The sequence below is a fragment of the Gossypium hirsutum genome, chromosome D05 (assembly GCF_007990345.1).
Source record: "Gossypium hirsutum isolate 1008001.06 chromosome D05, Gossypium_hirsutum_v2.1, whole genome shotgun sequence".
Classification (NCBI taxonomy): domain Eukaryota; kingdom Viridiplantae; phylum Streptophyta; class Magnoliopsida; order Malvales; family Malvaceae; genus Gossypium; species Gossypium hirsutum.
In genome coordinates, this window is record NC_053441.1 from 26,198,189 (window position 1) to 26,223,269 (window position 25,081).

Below are 25,081 nucleotides of genomic sequence, written 5' to 3' on the forward strand. Positions count from 1 at the left end.
ACCTGTTCATTGCCTTTTTTCTTCTTTTAACATCATAAGGTGGTAGTTAATTTTGAGTTTTTAATTTTTAATTTATATAAAAATAGTTTTAGATTTAATTTTTATTTTTATATTTTAATTTTGACATGATTTCACATTTTAATTTTTATAATGTCAATTAACATAGATATTTTATTATGATAAAAATGTTGATGTGAATTCTTAAAAATGGTTAACATACAATTAATAACTATATCTAAATTTTTATATTTGAAAAGTAAAGATATTTAATTCTTGAAAATTAAAATGTGAAAATTAAAATATTTGTGGTTAGATATTGTTGGGGATCGACCTGTATAAATAACGAAATAGGAAAGCAGAGAAGATTGATTACAAAAATTTTACGTGAAAAACCTTCAGGAGAGGATAAAAAATCACGGACAAATGGAGGCTTCGACTTTTCACTCAACAAGCAAACGAATGAGAGTCCAAGATGGAGAAAACAACCCGAAAAAAGCAAAACCCAAACCCAAATACAAAACTCTCACAAAAACTCTTCATCAAATCTCATATAAGAGATATTCTATAAACACTCTAAAATAGGGTTACAAAACCCTTTAAATAGGCTAATATTAAAGTCCTAAAATGACTAAAATATTTCTAGAGTAATCAGGGTGTAACTGGGAAAAAGAAATCCTATTGAACTGTCAAAACGCGACTACATAAGTTGGGAAAACGTCGTGACGTTTATGCTCTCCTCGTCACGACATTGATGCCATGTTCAACTTGGGGTTTCATCGCGTCGGGTCTGTTTTGGGCCTTCTTCAATTGCTCTTATTAATAGTTTACGAAAAATTCGATAAATATTGCGAGACACAATCCACACATATTAAGATAATTTAATTAAAAAAAATTTTAACCCAAACACAAAAAAGTGTGTGAAAACTAAAATGTTTGTGATTACAAAGTAGTAAAGTTTAATTTAAAAAAATTCAAACGTGATTATGAATTAATTGAAGCCGAACAATTTCAATTATTGAAGGAACCCAGCTTGAACCGCAAAATATAAATTCCAGCTTGAGTCTATAATTACAATGAATATGATTTTTAAATGGAACCAAATTTTGCAAAACCACATTATTGGGAAAATGGTGATAAGTAAACACATCGGGAAGATTACGTAAGATATTAAATTCATAATTTGTGACAGATTCATTTCATCATGTGATCATCAGAGGTGACACCAAAGCATCAGAATTTTGAACTCCATGGACCATGGTTTTGATCGTTGCAAATCACTGTCTTTCCTTGGTTCTGGATTTTCTTTTTTTCTTGTTTTTTTCTCTGAAGTATCTGAACAATAATAGATACCCAGAATCAGACATTGATTTGATTGGAATGGAAATGAATTTCATATACATGATGGTTACGTTTTAATTTAATCATCGAATTAAAGCTTTTTCAAACACATTTTTTAATTAAGCCAGATTTTTAATGTTTTTTAAATATTATGGAAAAGTAGGGTGAAAAATTATAATTTATTAATTTTAAGTGTTCGGTATTATTGTCAAAAATTGAGATTAAAAGTTAAAACGTCTATTTTAGACGTTACATTGAAAAAGTAATAACTATAATAACAATTATACAAACAATACTTTAAGCTAGTTAATTGAAATAATATTTTAAGTAATTTAAATTAAATATATAAGTCATATATTAGATATTAATAATATAATAACAATTACTATTACTTTGATAATAACAATTAATATTACAAATATAATACAATATAGTGTATCTAAGTTGAAATGAATTCATTAAACTACAAGCAACAACATCCCTTATAGCTTCCATTTCAAAACCATATGAATTGTCAAATTTACTGTCAGCACCGCTTTCTCCATCATGTATATCTTCTAGCTCAGCAACGTTTTCATATGTTCTATCATTAGTTTCAAATTCCATAAAACCCACTTCATCTAAATTTTCATGTTTTTGGATAAAATTGTTATCCTCATTGTAGCAACAATAATCAACCTTTGTTTTTTAAAACTATAACTTGGCATAATATCCCTTAAAATGGTCCATTTTTTTGAAGTACACCAAAAGTTCTCTCAATCACTACCAAATAATGAATACAAAAATCAGGTAAACGATACTACTCTCCTCCATAGGTCTAAGGAACCCTTTCAATTGGGGATATCCAGAATCATCAACATAATATTTTCATACATGTCATAAGATGATAACCATTCAATTAAAGAACTTATACTTTTTATAAATGAATGAATGAAATAATTTACCATTCAGTGGGTGTGGATTTTGAGTTTTGGATCTCGAATTGCATCAAGAAATATTCTAGTGTCATGTGTTGATATTTTCCATCTAGCCACTACAAATGCAAAGCGCGTATTAAAATCACATACAACCATAACATTTTGAGTTGGGCCACATTTTCTTTCGATGTAAGGAATTTGTTCATTTGGTGGAAGAATCGCCACAACATACGTACCATCAGTTGCACCTATACAATCCTAAATAAATAATCATATTTAGTACATAGGTATATTCAATAATAATAAGTATATTAAAATAAAATATGATACTTTGAATATGTTACCTTAAAATGCAACTTGTATCTTGAATCATTACATATTTGTTCAGGTATTGTACTAAAAGTTTAATCATTTGGTGCAATTATATCAACAGTCAACTTTGAAACTTTATCAACAATTGTGAAGTACTGGCTTATAGTTGATCTAGATCTTTGAAATCTCTCTATTCCTTGAACTAACTCTCTATTCCTTTCTAAACTAGCCTCGAAGACTTTTTCTAACACCTCACTCACCATCCGAGTTAACGCCTCGGTACCAACCTCCGGGTTATCGCTACTCGAAACTGGCGAAACCGCATTAACTTTTGACTCTTGAACAAATACACGTCCCAGAGAAGCAAACGACTCTTCGAGAGTCTCACCAGATTGACCCTCATGATCTTGCTTACAATCAGAATCCATATCGGTCTTATGACTAACTTAAAGTATTTACGTTTTCAGAAAACAAACACAAAATAAATATAAAAATCTACATTTCTAATCTTACAGTTTTGAATTTCCACCCTAGACCAGCATCAGTCTCAGACATTTTATCTCCTTAAAATAAGTAAAACACATATCATTTCAAAATACTGTGGTACGGTTTATCAAAACTTAAAAAAAAACAAATACGTGCGCAAACGGATACGTAAAAACACAGGCTGAGTTTTTGCAAATCTGACTCTACCACTAAATGTAACGATCTAAAACTGACCTAGAAGTTTAGACCAAATCCCAGAGGTTACATTAATCACCAAAGTGATCTGAAACAATTTTACAAACGAGTTATTAAAATCTTATACCAACACAGTTATTAAAATCGAACTAAACTGTTTAACCCTTTTAGGATTCAAAACAGAGAATTCAAGTCACGTCGAAAGCGTTCGGAAGTAAAGTTTTGAGTTTCTAGAATTCAAAACAAAACTATTTACGAAAATCTAAAATTTGATTAGACCACAATCTTTATAGATGTTTACAGTCCTAAACAATTCACAAATTTAAAAAGTCTGAAAAGTCATTTTATTAGTCCGTGTAAAACATATCACTCTGAGACCTCCGGCATACCAAGTCCAACTACAAAAAATGAAGGTACCTACAAAGGAATAAACTAAGGGAGGTGAGCTACACGGGCTCAATATGAGTTCAAAAATGACAGAAAAACAAACACCAAAGTGTCACAATAAAAAAAATATATCAATGGCAATCCGATATACGAATAGTCTACACAAACGTATTAATACTGAAACACCTCGATCTATAAATAGCTAGTCTCGCAATCAGATAAATAGACAGAATGCAGAATGAATGCAACAAGTAATACGTAGGACCTTGAAACGCACCACCGTCTCCCAATCACACTCCAAAAGAGCTGTTTAAGCTCATCCAACCAAAGACACCACATAGGACCTTGAAAGGCCCATCCAGCCCTATACACCATGTATGTGGACTAAGTCACTCAGATAATAATACGTAGCAAGGCTGGCATATATGCAGTACAGTGCATTCCGGTAAATCGTTGTACTAATAAGTTGCAGTTAAACTACCAGATCAAAATCAGTCTTCCTTCTCTTTACAACCCAACCCAAAAAGATTAATGCAAATGCAAAATGTACATCATTCATAGACAAACTTACAAAAATAGAATACGAAGTCAGAAATGCACACATTCAAATGCCCAGAATCAAAATAAGATATAACATAACATCAATTAACACTCAATCGAATTGCTTAATTAGAGCTATGATTGCGAATAATGCACAAGTCTAGGTTGAAAAAAAGTTTCGACCACCCTTACTAAGACCTAGCCAAGGGTTAAAACACATAGAATCATAATCAAAACAAAAATAGACACAATAAAAAAATTGGCGAAATAAGGCTACACGGTCGTGTGGAAGTGCCAAGGCCGTGTGGGGGGGTCTAAACACCCATATGAAGGCCACACACGCCCATGTGGAGGGGACACACGCCCGTGTGAGTAACCCGTATAACTCACTATCCAAAAGTGCTAAAATTAAATGCAGAGTAGACACGACCATGTGAAAATCTCACACGCCCGTGTGAAAATCGACAAAATCCTCATATCGTACCCACACGGCTGTGTGGCACCAAAAATTACCCCAAAACCTTAATTCTCAATTTCACACGATCGTATGGATCTCCTATGTGTGGCACATGCCCGTATGGCCACCCGTGTGGTCACGAAACCACGCCAAAACAGGCTAAAAATCATGGTTTTGACATCAAAACGGCCCCCAACTAATGGTGACTCAAAACGATACTAGAATTTATAGAATAGCATGCAATCCAATACCCAAAATCAACAGTTTCAGGAACATACAAGAAGTTGTCGAATTCCATAGAATCCAACAGCAATTCGATACCGAAATTGAACAGTTTCAGAACATGTACCTTAGAATGCGATAACAAGCACTGAGATCTACTCGATTTGCTCCACCAAACCATTCGAAAACCTCAATTTTACACGCAACTAAACTATTAGAATTCAATCCAACAACGTAAACGAAATCAAAGCAATTCTTCCTTTAATTCCAAAGACAAAACTTACCTAATTTCGCACCCAATCAAACGTAGTACACAAGGACAATCAGCCAACAACGTCAATACTAAAACCCAGAATTTGTTTGGAGAACAAAAATACGGCGGTAATTAATTCGCCAACAATGAAAGAGAGAAAGGTAGAAAAACCAAAAAGAATAGCAAGAATGTGGAAAAAGAGAGGAAACTAAAAAAAAAATAGGGAAAGAAAACATGCAAAAGAATTTTAGAAACAACTTCATTTTTTTCCAAAAATAAAATTACAATAAAATGAATAACATAAATAAATAAATATATATATAACTTAAAAAACAAAATTCAAATAAAATTAATTCCTTAAACACACATGAGGATTTGAACCCAAAACCTAAAGGTAAACTAACATACATCCAACCACTGAACCAGCAGGCTCATTCTAATTTTAAAACGTGAAAACTCAACCTAATTGCTCAACCTACTCACTGACCCTAAACACAAATCTCAAAATTTCTAACCCCAAATTTTAGGGTGTCACAGCCAAAATAATAAAAAAACAAAGGTCAAAATGACAAAATGAAGAAATATTAGGGGCTAAATTTATCTTTAAGTTTTTTTTAAAGCTTTATTTTATATTTTAGGGCAAATGCTCGAATTAGGCCTCAGCCTTTTAGAGGATGCTTACATAAAGGTCAAAACTTTCGAAATGATTAAATAAGGGTTTAACATTTATAAAAATGCTTAAATAACGAGTTTTCACGCACTTCAATTGAACTTGTAAAAAAATTAGATAAATATTATTTTAAAAAACAGTTAAAATATAATTTAAAATTTGATATACGACATTTGAAAAAGCCCTTTTGAACACTTTTAAAAAAAATTGACCCTTATTTAAACTCTTTCAAAAAGATTAAGCCCCTATTTAACTATTTTGAAAATTTACGAGAGCAATCACCAAAAGCTTAAGCGCATATATTTTAACCAAAATTTTGTATAAAACTTTTATATAAATTTTTATAAATATAGTTATAGTCTGTGGATAAACCAAAAATAGGTAGTGACAAAAATAGAAAACAAGAAAATAACTGTAGCCTATTGCTGTATCTTTCTCTCGATATCACAGAGACAACGAGAAACAGAAAAAAAAAATGAAAATGAGCGAGAGGTGAGATTTTGTTCAATGCGATTGCTTCCTTTAATAATGGCGGTGTATGTACATTGTTTCTCGGCCTTTCCGTTTTAAAGATAGAAAAAAAAAGGAGAACGGTGTTTCTTGTTTTGTTTGCACTATTCGGAGAGGAAGAAAATGATACAGCGGCGGAGGCGGAGGATGGTGGCGGTTGATAAGCCACGGAAGATACTAGTGTGCACCGCATGCGTCATAGCATTGGTGGGACTGCTTACGGGATACGTGCGCGTCTTCCCTTCTCCCCGAGCATCTAATTCATCTGATCCTCATAAGCTCCCTACGGTCACTCAACTCTTTCTCTCTCTCTCTCTCTATATATATATATCATATATTTGATTTACGGTTTTTTTCTTTGTTCTTCAATTGCCCGCCTTATTTGTTTTGAGTTAAGGTATAAGTTGTGGAAATTTATTATTATTTTTTTAATTTTTGTAGCAACATGAATTTAATTACCAGAAGTTGAGTGCAGAGAAAAAGTGGACGGAGGAGGTGGCTCCGCCTCATTTATCAGAACAGCAATCTTCGCCGCATCTTCCCAAGGCTCCTGTTTCATTGCACAAGGTTTTTGTGTTTATCTTAATTGATTCATTTATCTGTTTGGTTGCTGAGAAAATGAAACATTAAGAGAGAGAGAGAAAAAGAAAGAAATGTTATTATTGGATTATATTCCTTCACATTGTGCCTTGCTTGTTTTCTATAAGCCGTTTTAGGAGAAAGTTGATTGGTGGTTGTAAAATTCTACTGTTGTTTACTATCTATTTTGCTTGCTAGCTTCTTGCTGTTGTTGTCGTGAGAATTGCGGCTCAAATGAAGTATACACCTTTACCTACATTACTTAAGACTCGAGTGTAAGTTTTGGATATAGTATATCATACATGCCCAACACGGGTATTATCAGATTTTTTTCTGAACTTTTATATGTATATGGAGAATTATTGGAGGTCATATCTCCGTATCCATGTGTCAGACTTGAGTGTTAGATATGAGTACTTCAACAAAAATGAAGAGTCGGAGCAGCATAGACCTCTATTGATGCGAAGCCGTCATGCGTCTTTCATGTTTTTCACTCCTTTAGATTTGACAGTTCAATGGTGCCGGTGGAAATCTGGATTCCGAGAAGTTGTGGAAGCTACCAGAAGCTCGTGATTTTGTGCCCTGCATACAGCCTAGTTCTAATTATACAAGTACAAAAGTTGTTAACCTTGAAATTACTCTTTCAAAGTATCGACAAAATACTTGTAAATTGATTCTTCAATTTCTCATTTTTTTATTCAGCTCCTGATAAGACAAGAGGTTATCTTCTAGTTCGTACAAATGGCGGTCTCAACCAAATGAGAACTGGGGTATATCTCTTCTTTTCTTTTCATGGTTGAAATTCTAGTTTGATAATATTGGTCCCAGCCATATCTGTTAATTTTGGGTGCCAATGCTTGGGAACATGAAACTTGTTATCATACTAGTTACATGCTTTTTCACTACCTCTTGTTGGGATCTTGATCTTACTTGATTTCCTCATTCTATGATGGAATTTTGAAGATTATAGTATTGTCAAAATTAAAATTCCTGAATCTGATGTATTCCTTCATCAGACATGTTCCCTGATGGAGATGAATACATTGAGAAACCTATTCTCAACAGATACAGACATGGTTCTAAACACAATATTGATTAAAATTTTTATGGCTATGGGTTGATACTAAAAGATTAAAATGTTACATGTATTGGCAAGCAAGCCATTGTAATATGTTCTCCAATACGAGTATCACTTTTTCTTGATCATTTAGCTGACTGGGTTCTCATTCTTGAATTGCAGATATGTGACATGGTAGCTGTAGCCCGCATAATAAATGCTACACTTGTAGTTCCAGAACTTGATAAACGATCATTTTGGAGAGATACTAGGTAGCCTCTCCTAAATTCTATCCTTTGCAAAAAGTAGTACGACTTTACTACTTTCTATCTCTGGCTGAGTTTCCCAGTGATTAATATTATTTTTGCTTTTTTGTTGACTTGCAGCAATTTCTCTGATATTTTTGATGAGGACCATTTTATTAATGCTCTGGCAAACGATGTTAAAGTTGTGAAAAAACTTCCTAAGGAATTATCTTCTGCTACCAAAATCGTTAAGCATTTTAAAAGCATGTCTAGTTTCAAGTACTATCGGGATGTGATAGGTAGCCTGTGGGAAGAATATCGGGTTTGTTTGTTGACATCTTTATTGTGATTAATGGATTAAATAACTGGTTTATTTTATTTACCTGATGGAAGACCTCTCTCACGTGTATTTCCTGTTTTTTACCAGGTTATTCGAGCTGCTAAATTTGATTCTCGCCTAACGAATAACGATCTGCCATCAGATATACAAAAGCTTCGTTGCCGTGCTTGCTATGAAGCACTTCGTTTTGCACCCCAAATCGAAGCAATGGGAAAAGTGATCAGTTTGACCTTGATATCAATTCATTTATTAGCATCTTCAGCATGTTTTTCTCTATTCATCGTACTTATTAAGTTTCCGATATTGCAGGTGTTGGTGGACCGGATGAGGTCTTATGGTCATTTCATCGCATTGCATTTACGATTCGAGAAAGACATGCTTGCCTATAGTGGATGCACGCATGGTTTATCTAATGCTGAAGCTAAAGAGCTGGAGACAATTAGGTATAAACGTCACCTTGCTTTATACTGTCCAGTGGAAGTTGAAAGAAAATCAAAAGATAACATAGGAGAAAATTGTTTTTAATGCACATCATATGATCATAGAGAAAAAAAGAAGCGTCACCGAGTTGTATACGAGATTAACTATTTGTTATACCACTTTTCATTTTGAATGTGCAGAGATGAAACTGCCAATTGGAAAGTCAAAGAGATTGATGCCACGGAACAGAGATATAGAGGACAATGCCCCTTAACCCCAAAAGAGGTTGGAATTTTTCTCAATGCTCTCGGATTCCCGTCAGAGACCCCCATATACATTGCTGCAGGAGAGATATATGGGGGGGTTACTCATATGGCTGATCTACGATCTCGCTATCCCTTGTTAATGAGCAAGGTAGAATATGATACTCATTTGGGTGACATTTAAACATTTCCAGGATTGAAGAAACAAAGATTTGAACATTTGGAACTTAATATAGAACTTGGTGAAATTTTTATGACAATGTTGAATTTTATGGAATAAGGACGAGCATGGAGTTAGAATGTAATCTCTTATAACGTGTGATGATTTTGAAGGAAAATTTGGCTTCTGTTGCGGAGCTCGAACCATTCACCAACCATTCATCTCAAATGGCTGCTCTTGACTACATTGTATCTGTTGAAAGTGATGTCTTCATTCCATCCTACTCCGGAAACATGGCGAGAGCAGTTGAAGGACATCGCCGTTTTCTGGGACATAGGAAAACTATTTCTCCTGACAGGTGAGCTGATTCATTTTCTAAGACTCCTACCCATTTTGAGTTACTTATCTATATTCCTATTCTAATATTTTGTTTCGTACTGAGGTTGTCACTGAAATTTCTCCTTTAGGAGAGGGCTCGTTCATCTATTTGGACAAATCGAGAAGGGTTTATTGAAGGAAGGCAGCAAGCTTTCGAACCGGATCATCGAAATACACAAAAATTTGTATGTCATTCTTGTCTTAGTTAATTATATGCTGAAGATAATAATGGCTTCTGCAAAGAGGGGACTCCATTATCATGGAATAATCAAGCACTATATTACTCTTTAACTCTTCATTTTTCTTGAACTTCTCGTCCAATGCCTCGCCAAATACGTAGAAGAACCTTCAAAAATTGAACATGTCAAACATGTGCTTGTATCAGGCACTCGCATTAGCTCATCTAAACTTATGAATTGTTTCATGGATTTTACAGGCAAGGATCACCTCGGAGGAGAGGAGGCTCTGTTCCAGGAACAAAGAGCATGGAGAGTACTCATTCCGAAGAAGCGTTTTACACGAATCCGTTACCCGATTGTTTGTGCCAGAGGGCATCGCAGAATGTAAATACATCTATCAGAGAATCAAATAGAAAGGTAGATAGGTCGATGCAAAAAGAGCAATTGAAGGTCCTCTAAATTGTTTAATGGTACACGAATGGGGATTGCGGAGTATGTATATCTCGAGTTTTAGGAAATTGATTCCATTTCAACACATAAGACGCCTGATTGTGTCGTCCCGGATAAGTATAACATAGGATAAAACTGAAGCTGGGAAATTCATATTGCCTCGGGCTATGATTTGTCCCAATTCTCGTTTATCTATTGATTTTTAATTTGGCATTTGTATAGCGACATCTTTTCTATTTCATTCTTTCAATTTCTTCCATTTTTGCACTATTTATAAGCACGATCATCATTTTGTAAAGGATGAAGATAATAATAAAACTGATTGTTGGCCATAAAATACATTTATTAACATGATTATATACATATTCATATTATTATAACATAAAAAGCTATATATATAATATTGTAAAGATTCCTGATTTTCTTAATTTCTTAAAATTGCTGGAAGAACTTGTATATTCATGTTAGACACATCTGAACATGAACAAAAACATAGGGCATAGCTCTCAAAAAGAAATTAAACTTATTGGTGTCGGACAGATATCAATATCCAACACTTGAACCCATGTAACATAGGCTATATATAACTCCATTTTATCAATCATGATCCAGTCAAAACGGGTACATGCCAAAATTTCTTATTTCCTGAAAATGCCGTTTCTCAGTTGACAACTTCACTGGATTTCCCGAAATGTACCATCTTACAGAGGACCTGGAAAAGTACCGTTCTCCCTTTGCTCGTTCCATCGATCTATCTGCAGGACAAAAGAGTAACCAATCATTCACAAAAGGAACAAGATTAAATGCCAGAATTGGTTCACAAATTACACAAACAAATTAATCGAATTTGATTCATGTTTTTAAGACCCATACAACACTAACCAAAACATTCGAATTATTTAGACCAAGTCTGGATGAATGGATTAATCAAGCATTACATTTCAACTCACTCAATCCCTATTAGATATTTTTGTTTGACCGCTCTTCAATATCAGATCATCTATAACTAATATGGATAAATCTAAAAATCACAAAATTTATAAATGAAAATTTGATTTGATCCAATTCTCACAAATTATTAATACAATTATTGATATAGCATCTTTTATGTTTATATATTGCATATACAAATAATTATATTTATCCATATAAAAATAAATTAATCTATATATTTATTTAAATCTGTATGGTTGAATCAAAATTAAAATTTCATGTGTATAATTGCACCAAATCAAAGTTTATGTATCGAATTGCACAATGACTCAAAATCCATGTATAATTTTGATATTTGTCCCCAACTAATATTCACATTCTAGAGTTAATTTAGCAACTGATCTCTCAAAATGACGTGGGGCCATATGGAATTCCTTGATTTATGCATGTAGAGCAACAAAAAGAACTAATCCGATCTTATTTAAAAGTTAAAACCATTATGCAACTGGTTACGATGAAGATAAAATGTACTACAGTTCTTGGAAGAAAATACGCACCCATTCTCCCGGACATAGGGCACGATAGTACTTGGCAAACTTGTCACACTCTGAAGCATCTTCTCCTTTTGCAGCTACACAACTACATAAGACGAAAAGATTTTTTTTTTAAATGTCAAGAGCCATTGCTGGAAGAAACAAACCGTATTATGTTCATAAGATACAATATAATTCATAAACAAAGTTTAACTCACCGATGGTACTCGATATATCGGGTGAAGCAATGCCTTGTTTGGTTTGTAGTTGGGAAGCGAAAATCTGCAGGAGCAGTCTCAAGCTGAATGCCGAGAATGCACCATAGTATGTAAGTGAAGCAATCTAACAGGCAACATTGATTAAGTTCTTAATGAACGGTTGAGAACGCTACCTTTATCTCCGGTGTTTCTTCAGCATCACCTGAGCTCTCTTTGGTACGTTCATTACTTTCTTCCGCAGCAACTTGAGCATCTTCAACACTGTTCTCAGCAACAGGATTGGCTTCGGTGTTTTCTTCAGCAACAGCAGGAGGAACCTCAGTACTTTCCACAAGAGGAGCAGGAGTCTCAACTTCCTCGGTCACCACTTCCTTGGAAGAAGTACTCGCTGAATTTTCGACCTCTTCTGCGTCAGCTACTTTTGTAGCCACATCTGATTTCTCCGCTTTCTCCTTCAGTGAATATTGCTGCATGTCCAAAGATTCAAGAAAAAACATACTCTGGTCAAATAACCTCTTTTGCTCTGATTTTTATTTTTCTTGAAGTACCCGAATCTGACACTCATGTTCACCACATTGAAATGGGGATATGACCTCCAGGATTCTCCAAATACATGGAAAAAACTTAAAAAAGAAAAAAAAATCTTACCATACTGTTTCAAGCACAAATACATATCAAATACTAACACCCAAAATCCAGTAACATAGCAAATAACTATGAATTACAAAGCTTAGTATCAGCCCAAATACACAAAGCGTTTTACAAGAACGAGAAGCAGGGATTTCATTGATGTTATCAGTGCCAAAATTTAGCAACCAAGTTTGCATCTTAGCTAATTTTAAGCAAGAATGGGATGTCCAAGAAGTAAAAACAAGCTTGAAAGAAGATAAAGAAAACCCAATTTATCATTCTACAGTATAGATGAACATTATTGTTCACACAAAATAATCATGAGTAGATTTGCTTTTAGTTCAAGAAGTGCAATGTACATGCAATACTAATATCTGAGTTGGCATTTTGACTACAATACCAGTGAAACCTTACCTTCCCTTACTCAAAACCTTCTGATTTAAACCACAAACTTCAACTCAAAAATTTCATCTGATCATGCCTTAGTATTAGTTTCTTTTGTTAAGTACCAGAAGTCCACAACTAGTGATAAACACAATGAACGTTTGCTTGAAATGTTACATTTCTTTGACATTCTGTTAGAAATGAACCCTTTGACAAGAAAAAATATCATGCACATAAAACTCAAATCGGTATAATCACAAGGGAGATCATAGAGCAGCTTCAACGGACCAATACAGAAAGAAAAAAGAGTTGCAATGAATTTCGAAACAAAAATGTTCATATGATACTGAACAAAATAGGACTTAACTGTAGTCGATAACAAGCATCGGCAATCAAAATGTAATCAAAACGGCAATCTCGAAACTTCAAAAAGCCGACATGATCTAGTCAATAAATAATTCTAATTTCAGAAATGATATCTATTATTACTTGATCCGATCCGCTCATTTCGATCTGCTGATTTCAATCCCATCTAAACTAACTTCTAAAAAACCAAAATTAAATATCCAAAAAAGTTCAAAAATTGAAAAAAAAAAGGAACAAAAAAAAAAAGCAAAAGCAACGGAGATCGTATTCCTACAAGGATTGAAACAACCTACGATTATTGCTTCGGAAGAAATGAATTGGGAAATTGAAGCAGCGAGAGGAAAATTGCACCTCAAAGATCATTCCGATCCAATTTAAACTAACTTCTAAAAAACCGAAATTGAACATCTAACACAGTTAAAAGAACTAATAAAAAAATAAGAAGAAATAGCAAAGGCAAAAGAGTAATAATTGCACCTCAGATAGGGAAGGCGGAGTTTCTGTTTGAGCTTCCGCCATTGCTGGAAGAGGAGGCGATCAGCTGATGGTGACCGGCGACTGGCGAGCTATAGAAGGCGGCTAATCAAGGATAAAACGGCTTGAGATAGAAATATGTTGGTTAGCTTAGGTTAGGTCAGAATTTTTGAGGAGTCGTAAGCGAAAAGATATTGACTTCACGCAGCGTGCGCCACGTGTTACATTCTTTGGAGAGCTGTCGTTATACTATTTTAGAAGCTGCGCGCCACTCGCTAGGCCTGCCTTTTCCTTGGTTTTTGGACTGACTGGGAGGTCGCCGGCTCGACAACTTTGGGGGTGGCGAGTGGGCTCCTAGTTATGGGCCTTTTATCTTTGGCCCATTATTTTTGTAAGCAGTTTTGTTTGTCATGCAAAGGGTATAATTGGTAAAAGTAATATTTGTTCAGAGTTAATAATAAATTAATTTTTAGCTACTTATATAATTTATTTTTGAAAACGAGAAGGAAATCTTTTTCATATTTTAAAGAGGTCTTATTTTTTATAAGATTCTTTTACTTAACTTTTTAATTTCTAGTTTAAATTTTTATTAACTACTTTTTATTTTATGTTTAATTATTGTAATACATATGTAATAAATAAATTTTTTCATTAAATTATTACACTAATAATTAAATGAGGCGTGACAATATTCTTACTCAAAGAATTGTGATAGTGTGAAAAGTTAATATTGTTTTATGTATTAAACACTTTAAACATGTTTAATGTATTCAATTTTTTTTGGTTACATTCTAAATTAGAGAAAGAATGTGCTTGCCAAAGTATTTTCTGAATTTTAAGATACCAACATAGAGTATCAACCCATTGCTTCTCTAAGTTTGATACTTACAAATGTAAGTTTTTGTACCAAAGAAGAATCAATGAACAGGCATCGGCCTGCAACAAGGGAGTGATGCAATGGGTTTGCCAAATGGTTGGCACACCAGTTTCCCTCTCTAAGAGTATGACGCACTTCGATTACTCAGCCTTCGAGAACAACAGCCAAGCAATCACGAACAAGGGTACTCAAAGGATGAATATCATCAAACGGGTGGTTCAGAAAACAAACAGCTAGCATAACATCTAATTCCATAATCAGTTTCGAAACGCCCAACCGTCTTGTCAAATGAAGTCCTTTCCTCACGCCACACAGCTCCGCTTGGAGACTATCCGTGTAGCTGATTTTCAGCATGAAACCCCATACGTAATCCCCTCGTTCATCACGAATCAAACCACCTGCAAAGGCTAACTTAGTGCTCACTGCTACTCTTTACAGCACCGTCGATATTTAATATAAAACAACCATTTGGAGGACGCCGCCAATGAACCCATGTTGGTCCACGATGGATTTTAGCCACAGATAAGTGATTCCCTGTGCAAGTATCCTGCGCAAACTTCCTTGCATAAGCGAGAATTTACACTGGTGAAGGATCCTCTCCTTTGAACACTGAGCTATTACGACCCTTCCACAGACCCCATAAAACCATGGTAAATAGAATACCCCAAGGGACTAAATGAACTGAAGAAAAGTTCCTAGTAAAATTATACTCCAACCAGTGAGTAAACGACATAAAAAAAGTCAGATTGAAAGCATACGATACGACCCTCATTTCCGACCGGACTTAGTGGGTAATACGACAACCGCGCAAAATATAGCCGCAACTTGCACAAGCTTCATCATTCGTTAATTTTTATTTTTTTCTTTCTTGTATCGGATTAGTATTTAATTGATTCAAAACCATCGCCCACATTGTTAGCATGATTCTCATTGGCTCAAACCCGTCTTAGATTTGAGCCTGGGCCAGATCCTAAAGAATTCGCAGACTAGCAGGCTTGACCCAAGAACTAGGCTCGCAGGGTGAGTTCGCAAGATGGCGAGCCAAACTCAACCCCTGTACTGTGAGGTCCCAAATGCATGGGCTTGGAACCATGTAACATGTGATTAGTTTAGAGTTAGATACATTTCTATGTGCATGAAGCTTACTTAATATGTTTTATCAATGAACAATATCACATCATATAAATAGATAAATTACGTCATCTGAAGGACACACCGAAAATTACTCAACAGACAAAAAAAAAAACTTAATTCTTTCCAAACATTGTAAATGGCATATTCAATCAAGCTTCTGAGATGGCTGAGAATCAAAATCTGCCTTTGCGAGTAATAGATGAACCGATCCACGGAATATTTCTCAGTACTTCCAAAACCCCAATGGCACAAATCTTGGATTTCAAGACATCCGACATAAGGACAAGGGATAGCCTTAATCGCGCATTTAGTATAATCCAATAAGATATTGGAGATCGACTCATAGGAGACAAAAGAATCTGAAATTTTGGAATCCTTAATAGTTGTTAAATTACATACTAAAATTTCCATCACCTTGTAATTTTATATTCCAAAATAATATCAAAATATTAAAATATAGAAGTAACCTAGAGGCAAAATCACATTTTAAAATTAACTCAATCAACTATTTTATATATACAGTATAAATATATTTAAGAATCTATATTATTTTTACATTTGGAATATATATCCTCTATTTTTACTGTTAAAAATTTGGTCCTACTTTTTAAATTTAAAACTACAAATTCAATTGTTAATACAATTAAAACTCTTTTATTAAATTTAAGTTTATTACAATATTATTTTTTGATTACATGATTATCAAATGTATTTTTTTTAAATCTCATACCGATAAATTTAATAAAAAAATTAACAGTTTAATAATTGAATTTATATTTTTTTATTAAAATTATTTAAAATATATAATTAAATTTTAAATATATAAAGAATATAAAATTTTGGAGAATAAATTATGGTTAAATGGTTAAATTTGATGCTCGAAATATCGGACCAACGAAAAGTTAGATCGAGGAAATGATCAGACAAGTTGTACAGATTTAAATGTGTAACGTTAAATTTGCTCAGGTAACTTAACACAAAACAATTAATTTTCAAATACAGAAATTAAGCAAAAATAAATAACACATAAAAACAGAGACAATAATTGCCTAAAATATTTGATAGCAAAGAGATAACAAAAGTTTAATTTTGATTTAAAAACCCTAAATTGGTAAGTTGTAATAGAAAAGAAAGCGCAGCAGAGTCTCACTTCTTGTCGCTACTGCTTTGGCTGCTTCTCCTCTTCCTCCTGCTTCGCTGCTTCTTTAATCTCATCAGCTCCATCATCCTAATTAATAATTAATATATTATCACAATTAAATTCAAATGTTGAAAAAAAAGAAGCAAGAAATAAATTAATTTAAAATTAAAATGTGAAATTAAATTTACCTGCAAATCGGAGGTCCAGAGAGTGAGATTGTCACGGAGGAGTTGCATGATAAGGGTGCTGTCTTTGTATGATTCCTCGCCTAGAGTATCCAATTCTGCTATTGCTTCATCAAATGCCTACTCAATGAACAAGCCGACACGTCAATCGACTGTATTTATGAACAATTTATTTTTTATTAAAGAATAAATAATTGACCTACCTGTTTGGCGAGGTTGCAAGCACGATCGGGAGAATTGAGTCTCGTAGTAGAAAACAGAAAAAATTGAGTGCCAGTCCGAGTCGGATCGGGTGAGTTGGCGGCAACTCGGCGGTGGCAATGTCCTGAGAATCGGGAAAATAAAATTAACGGAAAAAAAAAAACAGGTCTCGAAGAAAATGAGGGGAAATTTACTTGAGCAGATTTGTAGGCAGAGAGAGTACTCTCAGCAGCTTCCTTGCGTTCGGCTCCAGCCTTGAACTCAGCCAAATACCTATGATAATCTCCCTTCATCTTAAGATAGAAGACCTTGGACTCTGCAGCGGAAGCCGCAGGGATAAGTATTGGAACCCACCCATTGTTTGAAAAGTCAAAAAGGGTGGGCACCGAAAGTAGAAAGTAAAATTGGTTGGCAAGTTGGGTTAAAAGTTGGCATGGGATAATTGCAATTTTGGTCCCTAATTGTATAGGGACATTGCAAGTTGATCCTTGAACCTCAACTATAAATAGGCCTAACCATTTCTTACTTTCTTCATTCCATAATTGCCATTCTCTACTTAAGGCATTATTCTCTCTCTCTATTTGTAAATTTCACTTGTAATTTTTGGAGTGAAATATATTTGGTAGTGCCCGAGGACGTAGGCAAAATTTGCTGAACCTCGTTAAAATTCTGGTGTTCTTTATTATTTGTTTTGCATATTTTGTGAATGTGATTGTAGTGATTTATTGTGCTATTAAATTACGATAGAGGGATATTCTAGCTAGGAAAGACTTGGTATTTAAGTGATCTTCGTGATCTACCTCTCTTTCCTGGGAATTGAACTTAGTGTGATTTTTCAGTACAATAATTTTACTCTTTCACACGCTTCCGCGCAACAATTGGTACCAGAGCCAGGTTCGTACTTGGGGAATACGACCGTTTACGGTACTATTCACGTATACGGCACTATTTACGTATACAGTACTATTCACGTATACGGCACTATTCACGTATACGATACTGTTCACGTATACAGTAGTTGGGACTGAGGAGAAAAATGGCAGCAGCATCGTCATCAGCAAGGACTACTGTGACAAATGCAAAATTTGAAGTAGAGAAATTTGACGGTACCAATAATTTTGGTATGTGGCAGTGTGAGATCCTGGATGTCTTATGTCAGCAAGAGCTGGATATAGCCCTTGAAGAAAAACCTGACAAGATGGATGACAAGGAGTGGGCCAAGATCAATAGACAGGCATGTGGTACAATCCGCCTATGTTTGGCCAAAGAGCAGAAGTACTCCGTCATGAGGGAGACATCAGCGAAGAAGCTGTGGGATACATTGGAAGAAAAGTTTCTAACGAAAAGTCTTGAAAATAGGCTTTATATGAAAAAGAAACTTTTCGGTTCACGTATGCACCCGTTATGTCGATGAATGACCATGTGAACTCATTCAATAAATTTTAGCAGACTTGCTAAATTTGGATGAGAAATTTGAAGATGAAGACAAGGCATTATTGTTGTTGAATTCCCTTCCTGATGAATATGATCATCTTACCACCACATTGCTTCATGGGAAAGATTCAATCACATTTGATGCAGTCTGTAGTGCGTTGTATAGATCTGAGACTCGAAAGAAAGATAAAAGAGATCACAGAGATACAACTGCAGAAGTCTTAAAAGTAAGAGGTCGTTCACACAGCAGCAAACCTGGTAGAAGGGGTAAGTCCAAAGGGAGACCCGCCAAAGATGAATGTGCCTTTTGTCGTGAGAAAGGGCATTGGAAAAAGAATTGTCCTAAGTTACAAAAGGGCAAGTCTATTTCTAATGCATGTGTAGCGGAGCATGATGAGGAGTCAGACTTTAGCTTGGTTGGCATGGCAATGGCATGTCAAACGGATGAGTGGATATTGGATTCGGGATGTACTTACCATATGTGTCCTAATAAGGACTGGTTTTCTAGTCTTGAAGAACTAGAAGGTGGAGTTGTTTTTATGGGCAATGATAGTGCCTGTAAGACAATGGGTGTAGGTACAATCAAATTGAAGAACCATGACGGCTCAATCCAAGTTCTGACAGATGTTCGCTATGTACCCAGCTTGAAGAAAAATCTCATCTCATTAGGGGCCCTAGAATCTAAAGGGCTCACAATCACTTTGAGAGATGGATTACTAAAGGTAGTAGCTGGGGTATTGACGGTGATGAAAGGCACTAGAAGAAATAACTTGTACTATTTAAATGGAAGTACAGTTATTGGATCAACATCAACAGTTTCTGCGAAAGATGCAGATTCAGAGGCTACCAGGTTATGGCATAGGCGATTGGGACATGCTGGTGAAAAAGCTTTGCAGACTTTGGCGAAGCAAGGCTTGTTGAAAGGTGCAAATTCTTGCAAATTGGAATTCTGTAAACATTGTGTTCTGGGCAAGCAGACGAGGGTAAAATTTGGTTCAGCAATTCACAATACGAAAGGAATTCTGGACTATGTTCACAGTGATGTGTGGGGACCTACCAAAGTGGCTTCTTTGGGAGGTATGCACTATTTTGTCACTTTTCTTGATGATTATTCAAGAAAAGTATTGGTGTATCTAATGAAAAGAAAAAATGAAGTTTTGGATGCATTTCTGAAGTGGAAGAAGATGGTGGAGACTCAGACAGGTCGAAAGGTCAAACGACTTCGATCAGATAATGGTACTGAGTATAAAAATGATCCATTTCTACAAGTATGTCAAGATGAGGGCATTGTGCGACACTTCACTGTTCGAGATACACCACAGCAGAATGGGGTGGCAGAACGCATGAATCGGACTATACTGGAGAAAGTTCGATGTATGTTGTCCAATGCTGGATTGGGCAAGGAATTTTGGGCTGAGGCAGTTACATATGCGTGCCATCTAATTAACCGATTGCCATCAGCTGCAATAAATGGAAAAACTCCTATGGAGATGTGGACTGGTAAACCTGCTACTGATTATGATTCTTTACATGTTTTTGGTTCCACTGCATATTATCATGTAAAAGAATCTAAGTTAGACCCAAGAGCAAAGAAAGCATTATTCATGGGTATAACTGGTGGTGTAAAAGGATACCGTCACTGGTGTCCTGATACAAGGAAGATTGTTTTCAGTAGAGATGTAACTTTTGATGAATCAACCATGATGAAGAACGAGGATTCACAAAAGGATGACAAAACCAGTAGTACTTTGCAGCAGGTGGAGTTTGAAAAGGTTAATGATGATCCAGCTAATATTGAAAGAACAAATGATGAAGTTTCGACCCAAGAACTTCTACAGCAACAAGATTCAATTGCATATAGGAGGCCAAGAAGAGAGATTCGTAAGCCTGCTCGCTTTGATGATATGGTGGCCTATGCACTTCCAATTGCAGATGATGATGTTCCTTCCACTTACACAGAAGCAATAAGTAACTCTGATGGTGTAAAGTGGAAGCAAGCTATGAATGAAGAAATGCAGTCTCTTCATAAAAATAGGACTTGGGAGTTGGTGAGACTGCCCAAGGGAAAGAAGGCAATTGGATGCAAATGGGTATATGCAAAGAAGGAAGGATTTCCTGGTAAAAATGAAATTCGATACAAGGCTAGATTGGTAGCAAAGGGTTACGCTCAGAAAGAAGGAATAGACTACAATGAAGTGTTTTCTCCAGTTGTGAAGCATTCGTCTATTCGGATTTTGCTAGCCTTGGTTGCGCAATATGATCTTGAACTAGTTCAGCTTGATGTGAAGACCGCGTTTTTACACGGTGATTTGGAAGAGGAAATCTATATGACTCAGCCAGATGGATTCAAGGTTGCTGGAAAAAAAAATTGGGTTTGCAAACTGACAAAGTCGCTTTATGGATTGAAGCAATCTCCGAGGCAGTGGTACAAGCGATTTGATCAGTTCATGAAAGGGCAAAGGTACACAAGAAGTAAATTTGATCATTGCGTGTATTTTCAGAAGCTACAAGAAGGAACTTTCATATACTTGCTCTTATATATTGATGATATGCTAATAGCATCTAAGAGCAAAGTTGAGATTGAAAGATTGAAGACTCAACTCAATCTCGAGTTTGAGATGAAAGATCTAGGAGAAGCTAAAAAGATTCTCGGCATGGAAATATGTAGAGATAGAGCTCATGGCAGAGTTAGCTTGTCTCAGAAGCAGTATTTGAAGAAAGTACTACAGCAGTTTGGCATGAACGAGCAGACCAAACCTGTAAGTACCCCGTTGGCTTCTCATTTCAAGCTTTCTGCACAACTATCTCCTTCGACGAATACGGAACGAGAATACATGTTGCAAGTTCCGTATTCTAATGCAGTGGGTAGCTTGATGTATGCAATGGTGTGTACAAGACCCGACATTTCACAGGCAGTTAGTATAGTGAGCAGGTATATGCATAATCCTGGAAAAGGACATTGGCAAGCTGTGAAATGGATTCTACGGTATATTCAGAAGACCGTGGATGTTGGATTACTGTTCAAGCAGGATAATACACTTGGTAAATGTGTTATTGGGTACGTTGATTCTGACTATGCCGGTGATTTGGACAAGCGAAGATCAACCACCGGTTATGTGTTTACACTTGCTGGAGGACCAATAAGTTGGAAGTCTACACTACAGTCTACAGTTACATTGTCAACCATAGAAGCCGAGTACATGGCTGTAACAGAGGCTGTAAAGGAGGCTAATTGGTTACAAGGTATGGCTAAAACCTTGGGTTGGTTCAGGAGCATATTAACGTGTATTGTGATAGTTAAAGTGCTATTCATTTAGCAAAGAATCAAGTCTATCATGCACGTACAAAACATATCGACGTACGATTCCATTTTGTGCGGGAAATTATTGAAGAGGGGAAAATTTGTCTTCAGAAGATCAAGACTGCAAATAATCCCGCAGATATGATGACCAAGGTGGTAACAGCAACCAAATTCGAACATTGTTTGAACTTGATTAATATCCTGCAAGTTTAACAGTTGAAGAAGGCACTATCAAGTATTGTTGTCAAAGGCAGAAAGAATTGTGTGAAGATAAGATTATCCTAATCAAATCTTCAAGGTGGAGATTATTGGAACCCACCCATTGTTTGAAAAGTCAAAAAGGGTGGGCACCGAAAGTAGAAAGTAAAATTGGTTGGCAAGTTGGGTTAAAAGTTGGCATGGGATAATTGCAATTTTGGTCCCTAATTGTATAGGGACATTGCAAGTTGATCCTTGAACCTCAACTATAAATAGGCCTAACCATTTCTTACTTTCTTCATCCCATAATTGCCATTCTCTACTTAAGGCATTATTCTCTCTCTCTATTTGTAAATTTCACTTGTAATTTTTGGAGTGAAATATATTTGGTAGTGCCCGAGGACGTAGGCAAAATTTGCTGAACCTCGTTAAAATTCTGGTGTTCTTTATTATTTGTTTTGCATATTTTGTGAATGTGATTGTAGTGATTTATTGTGCTATTAAATTACGATAGAGGGATATTCTGGCTAGGAAAGACTTGGTATTTAAGTGATCTTCGTGATCTACCTCTCTTTCCTGGGAATTGAACTTAGTGTGATTTTTCAGTACAATAATTTTACTCTTTCACACGCTTCCGCGCAACAATAAGCCTTTTGTCAAGGAGCTTCAAGATCCCGTCACTGATCGAGGAGAGCTCGGACTCGATCTTTGCGCGATAATCACGGATTTTCGCGACGTATTCCTCATTACCGCGGCTCTCCTCTTTCTGCTCGATGGAAGAGATGATCCACCAAGAAGCACGGCGAGCACCGATGACGTTCTTGTAAGCGACGGAGAGGAGGTTCCGTTCCTCGACGCTGAGTTCCTCGTTTTCGGCGCAAGCCGATACTTTCTCCATAAACTCGACCATCTCGTCGTAGCGTTCGGCTTGCTCGGCCAGCTTTGCCATGTAGACGTGTTCCTCGCGAGTCGACGGAGTCTTCGTCGTCGCCATTGTCGAATTTTCGAATCAGTGTAGAGAGAAGGGGAAGGGAAAGAAAAGTAGTTTTTCTTTGTCTTTTCCTTTTTTTGAAAATTTTGGATCTGAGATTTTGGGGGGAATTTATTGAGAGGGTGGGAGAAAGCGAGGGGCGATGATTGCGTTTGAGGAAGGGAGGAGAGGAAAAAGTGGGATCAAACAGGGACCGTTGGATTTAAGAGGGAAAACAAAGATTAAAACACATGCTTATGAGTTTTGTTAAAAGATTCCATAGGTCCCTGTATGTTTCATAAATTTAATATTTAGTCCCTGTATTTTTATAAATTTAAAATTTAGTCTCTTTATTTTTTAATTTTTTAAATTTAAGTTTAATAGTTAACACTATTAATATTACTTTGTTAAATTCAAATTCATTATAATGCCATATTTTTAGTTACATGGTTAGTAAGTGAGTTTTTTTTATGTCAAAATATCTCACCAATAATTTTAAAAAAAAAATTAATAGTGTTAACAATTAGACTTAAATTTTAAAATCTAAAAAGCAGAGATACTAGAGTCTGTTTGATTGCCAGTAAAATATTTTCCGTAAAATGATTTCTGGAAAATGTTTTACTTTTCTGTAAAATGATTTACTGGAAAATATTTTCTGGTGTTTGATTGAATCTGTGTAAAATATTTTTTGCTATTTGGCAGATTTTCTGAAAATATTTTCCGGAAAAGTTGTTTTTGCATATACTAATATGTATTAATAAATTTTTATATTTTAAATTGTTTTTACATATATTGCAATGATTTATTTATAATAATACTCAATTATTAAGCTACAATATTAATCGTTATAAATTTAAAAAAACTAATATCAAATAAATTATTTGTAATTGTGTTAAAAAAACAAGTATTAAATAATTAAAAAAACAAGTTACTGGAAAATCGATAAACAGAATCAATTTTCTACCGGAAATGAAGGAAGGAATGAAGGAGGCGATAGAGAGGAGAGCACGGAAAATGTCTTACGGAAATTGAAAGGATAAGACATTTTCCCTAAAATGTAACCCATTTTCCCTTGTTTTGGAGTTCATTTTCTAAATGGAAAATGTTTTCTGCCAATCAAACGCTGGAAAAATTGAAAATGATTTTTCGGAAAATCAATTACGTCAAATTCATAAAAATAAAAGTACAAGGACTATATTTCAAAATTGTGAAGAGCATAAGAACTTATGAGATATTTTAAATGAGGTCTTTTTGTAAATAAAAAAGGACAAACTATAAAAATAATCACTTATGTTTTGTTAAGTTTACTTTTTAGTAATTGAACTTTAATTTGTAACACTTTGATCACTAGCATTATTGTTTTGTAACAAATTAGTCACTATTCCATTACACGTCGTCAGAGGCCTGATGGAAAGTGCACGTGGCAAGTTCTAAAAGGTTAATCGCCTAGGTAGATGTCATGTCATTACCAAATATTTAAATTATATTTTTTAAAATTATAAATCAGAATAAATGGAATTAAAAACCTAAAATATTTTTTACTAATTAATTTAGAAACCAAAAGTCAAAACCAAAAAAATCTTTTTTAAAAACAAATTATTTCTTCTTATCCTCTCAAAAATCTTCTCTTCTCTCACATGATAGAAACCTTAGCTGCCCCCTACTTCCAAGTCGCAACCAACTACTCTTATGCCTTCTTCGGCCTTTAATACCATTGTTGAAAGAAAATCCTTTCTCTCCTCTC

At 35.1% G+C, this 25,081-nt stretch overlaps 2 protein-coding genes and 1 pseudogene across 3 annotated transcripts; 1 reads left to right on the top strand and 2 right to left on the bottom strand.

Annotated features, from left to right (window-relative positions):
• The first annotated feature begins 6,183 nt into the window (after nucleotides 1-6,183).
• On the top strand, nucleotides 6,184-10,583 carry LOC107900767 (O-fucosyltransferase 7). Its single transcript, XM_016826473.2, has 12 exons — nucleotides 6,184-6,575; nucleotides 6,729-6,854; nucleotides 7,378-7,477; nucleotides 7,569-7,636; nucleotides 8,107-8,195; nucleotides 8,310-8,490; nucleotides 8,596-8,724; nucleotides 8,818-8,951; nucleotides 9,129-9,342; nucleotides 9,525-9,709; nucleotides 9,819-9,914; nucleotides 10,166-10,583. The coding sequence occupies exons 1-12, from the start codon at nucleotides 6,411-6,413 to the stop codon at nucleotides 10,365-10,367; spliced, it is 1,689 nt and encodes a 562-aa protein (XP_016681962.1). The 5' UTR covers nucleotides 6,184-6,410; the 3' UTR covers nucleotides 10,368-10,583.
• A 173-nt stretch (nucleotides 10,584-10,756) lies between these two features.
• On the bottom strand, nucleotides 10,757-14,225 carry LOC107900776 (cytochrome c oxidase subunit 6b-1). 2 transcript variants are annotated; one of them, XM_016826485.2, is made up of 5 exons: nucleotides 13,900-14,225; nucleotides 12,216-12,509; nucleotides 12,043-12,125; nucleotides 11,849-11,930; nucleotides 10,757-11,113 (listed from the first exon to the last, which is right to left on the bottom strand). In XM_016826485.2, the coding sequence occupies exons 1-5, from the start codon at nucleotides 13,939-13,941 to the stop codon at nucleotides 11,060-11,062; spliced, it is 555 nt and encodes a 184-aa protein (XP_016681974.1). In that variant the 5' UTR covers nucleotides 13,942-14,225; the 3' UTR covers nucleotides 10,757-11,059. The 2 variants fall into 2 exon arrangements, with proteins under 2 accessions (XP_016681974.1, XP_016681982.1); XM_016826493.2 differs by having other exon boundaries at nucleotides 11,041-11,770; nucleotides 11,826-11,930; nucleotides 13,900-14,118.
• A 2,702-nt stretch (nucleotides 14,226-16,927) lies between these two features.
• LOC107905857 (14-3-3-like protein) lies at nucleotides 16,928-23,439 on the bottom strand (annotated as a pseudogene).
• Nucleotides 23,440-25,081: the final 1,642 nt, after the last annotated feature.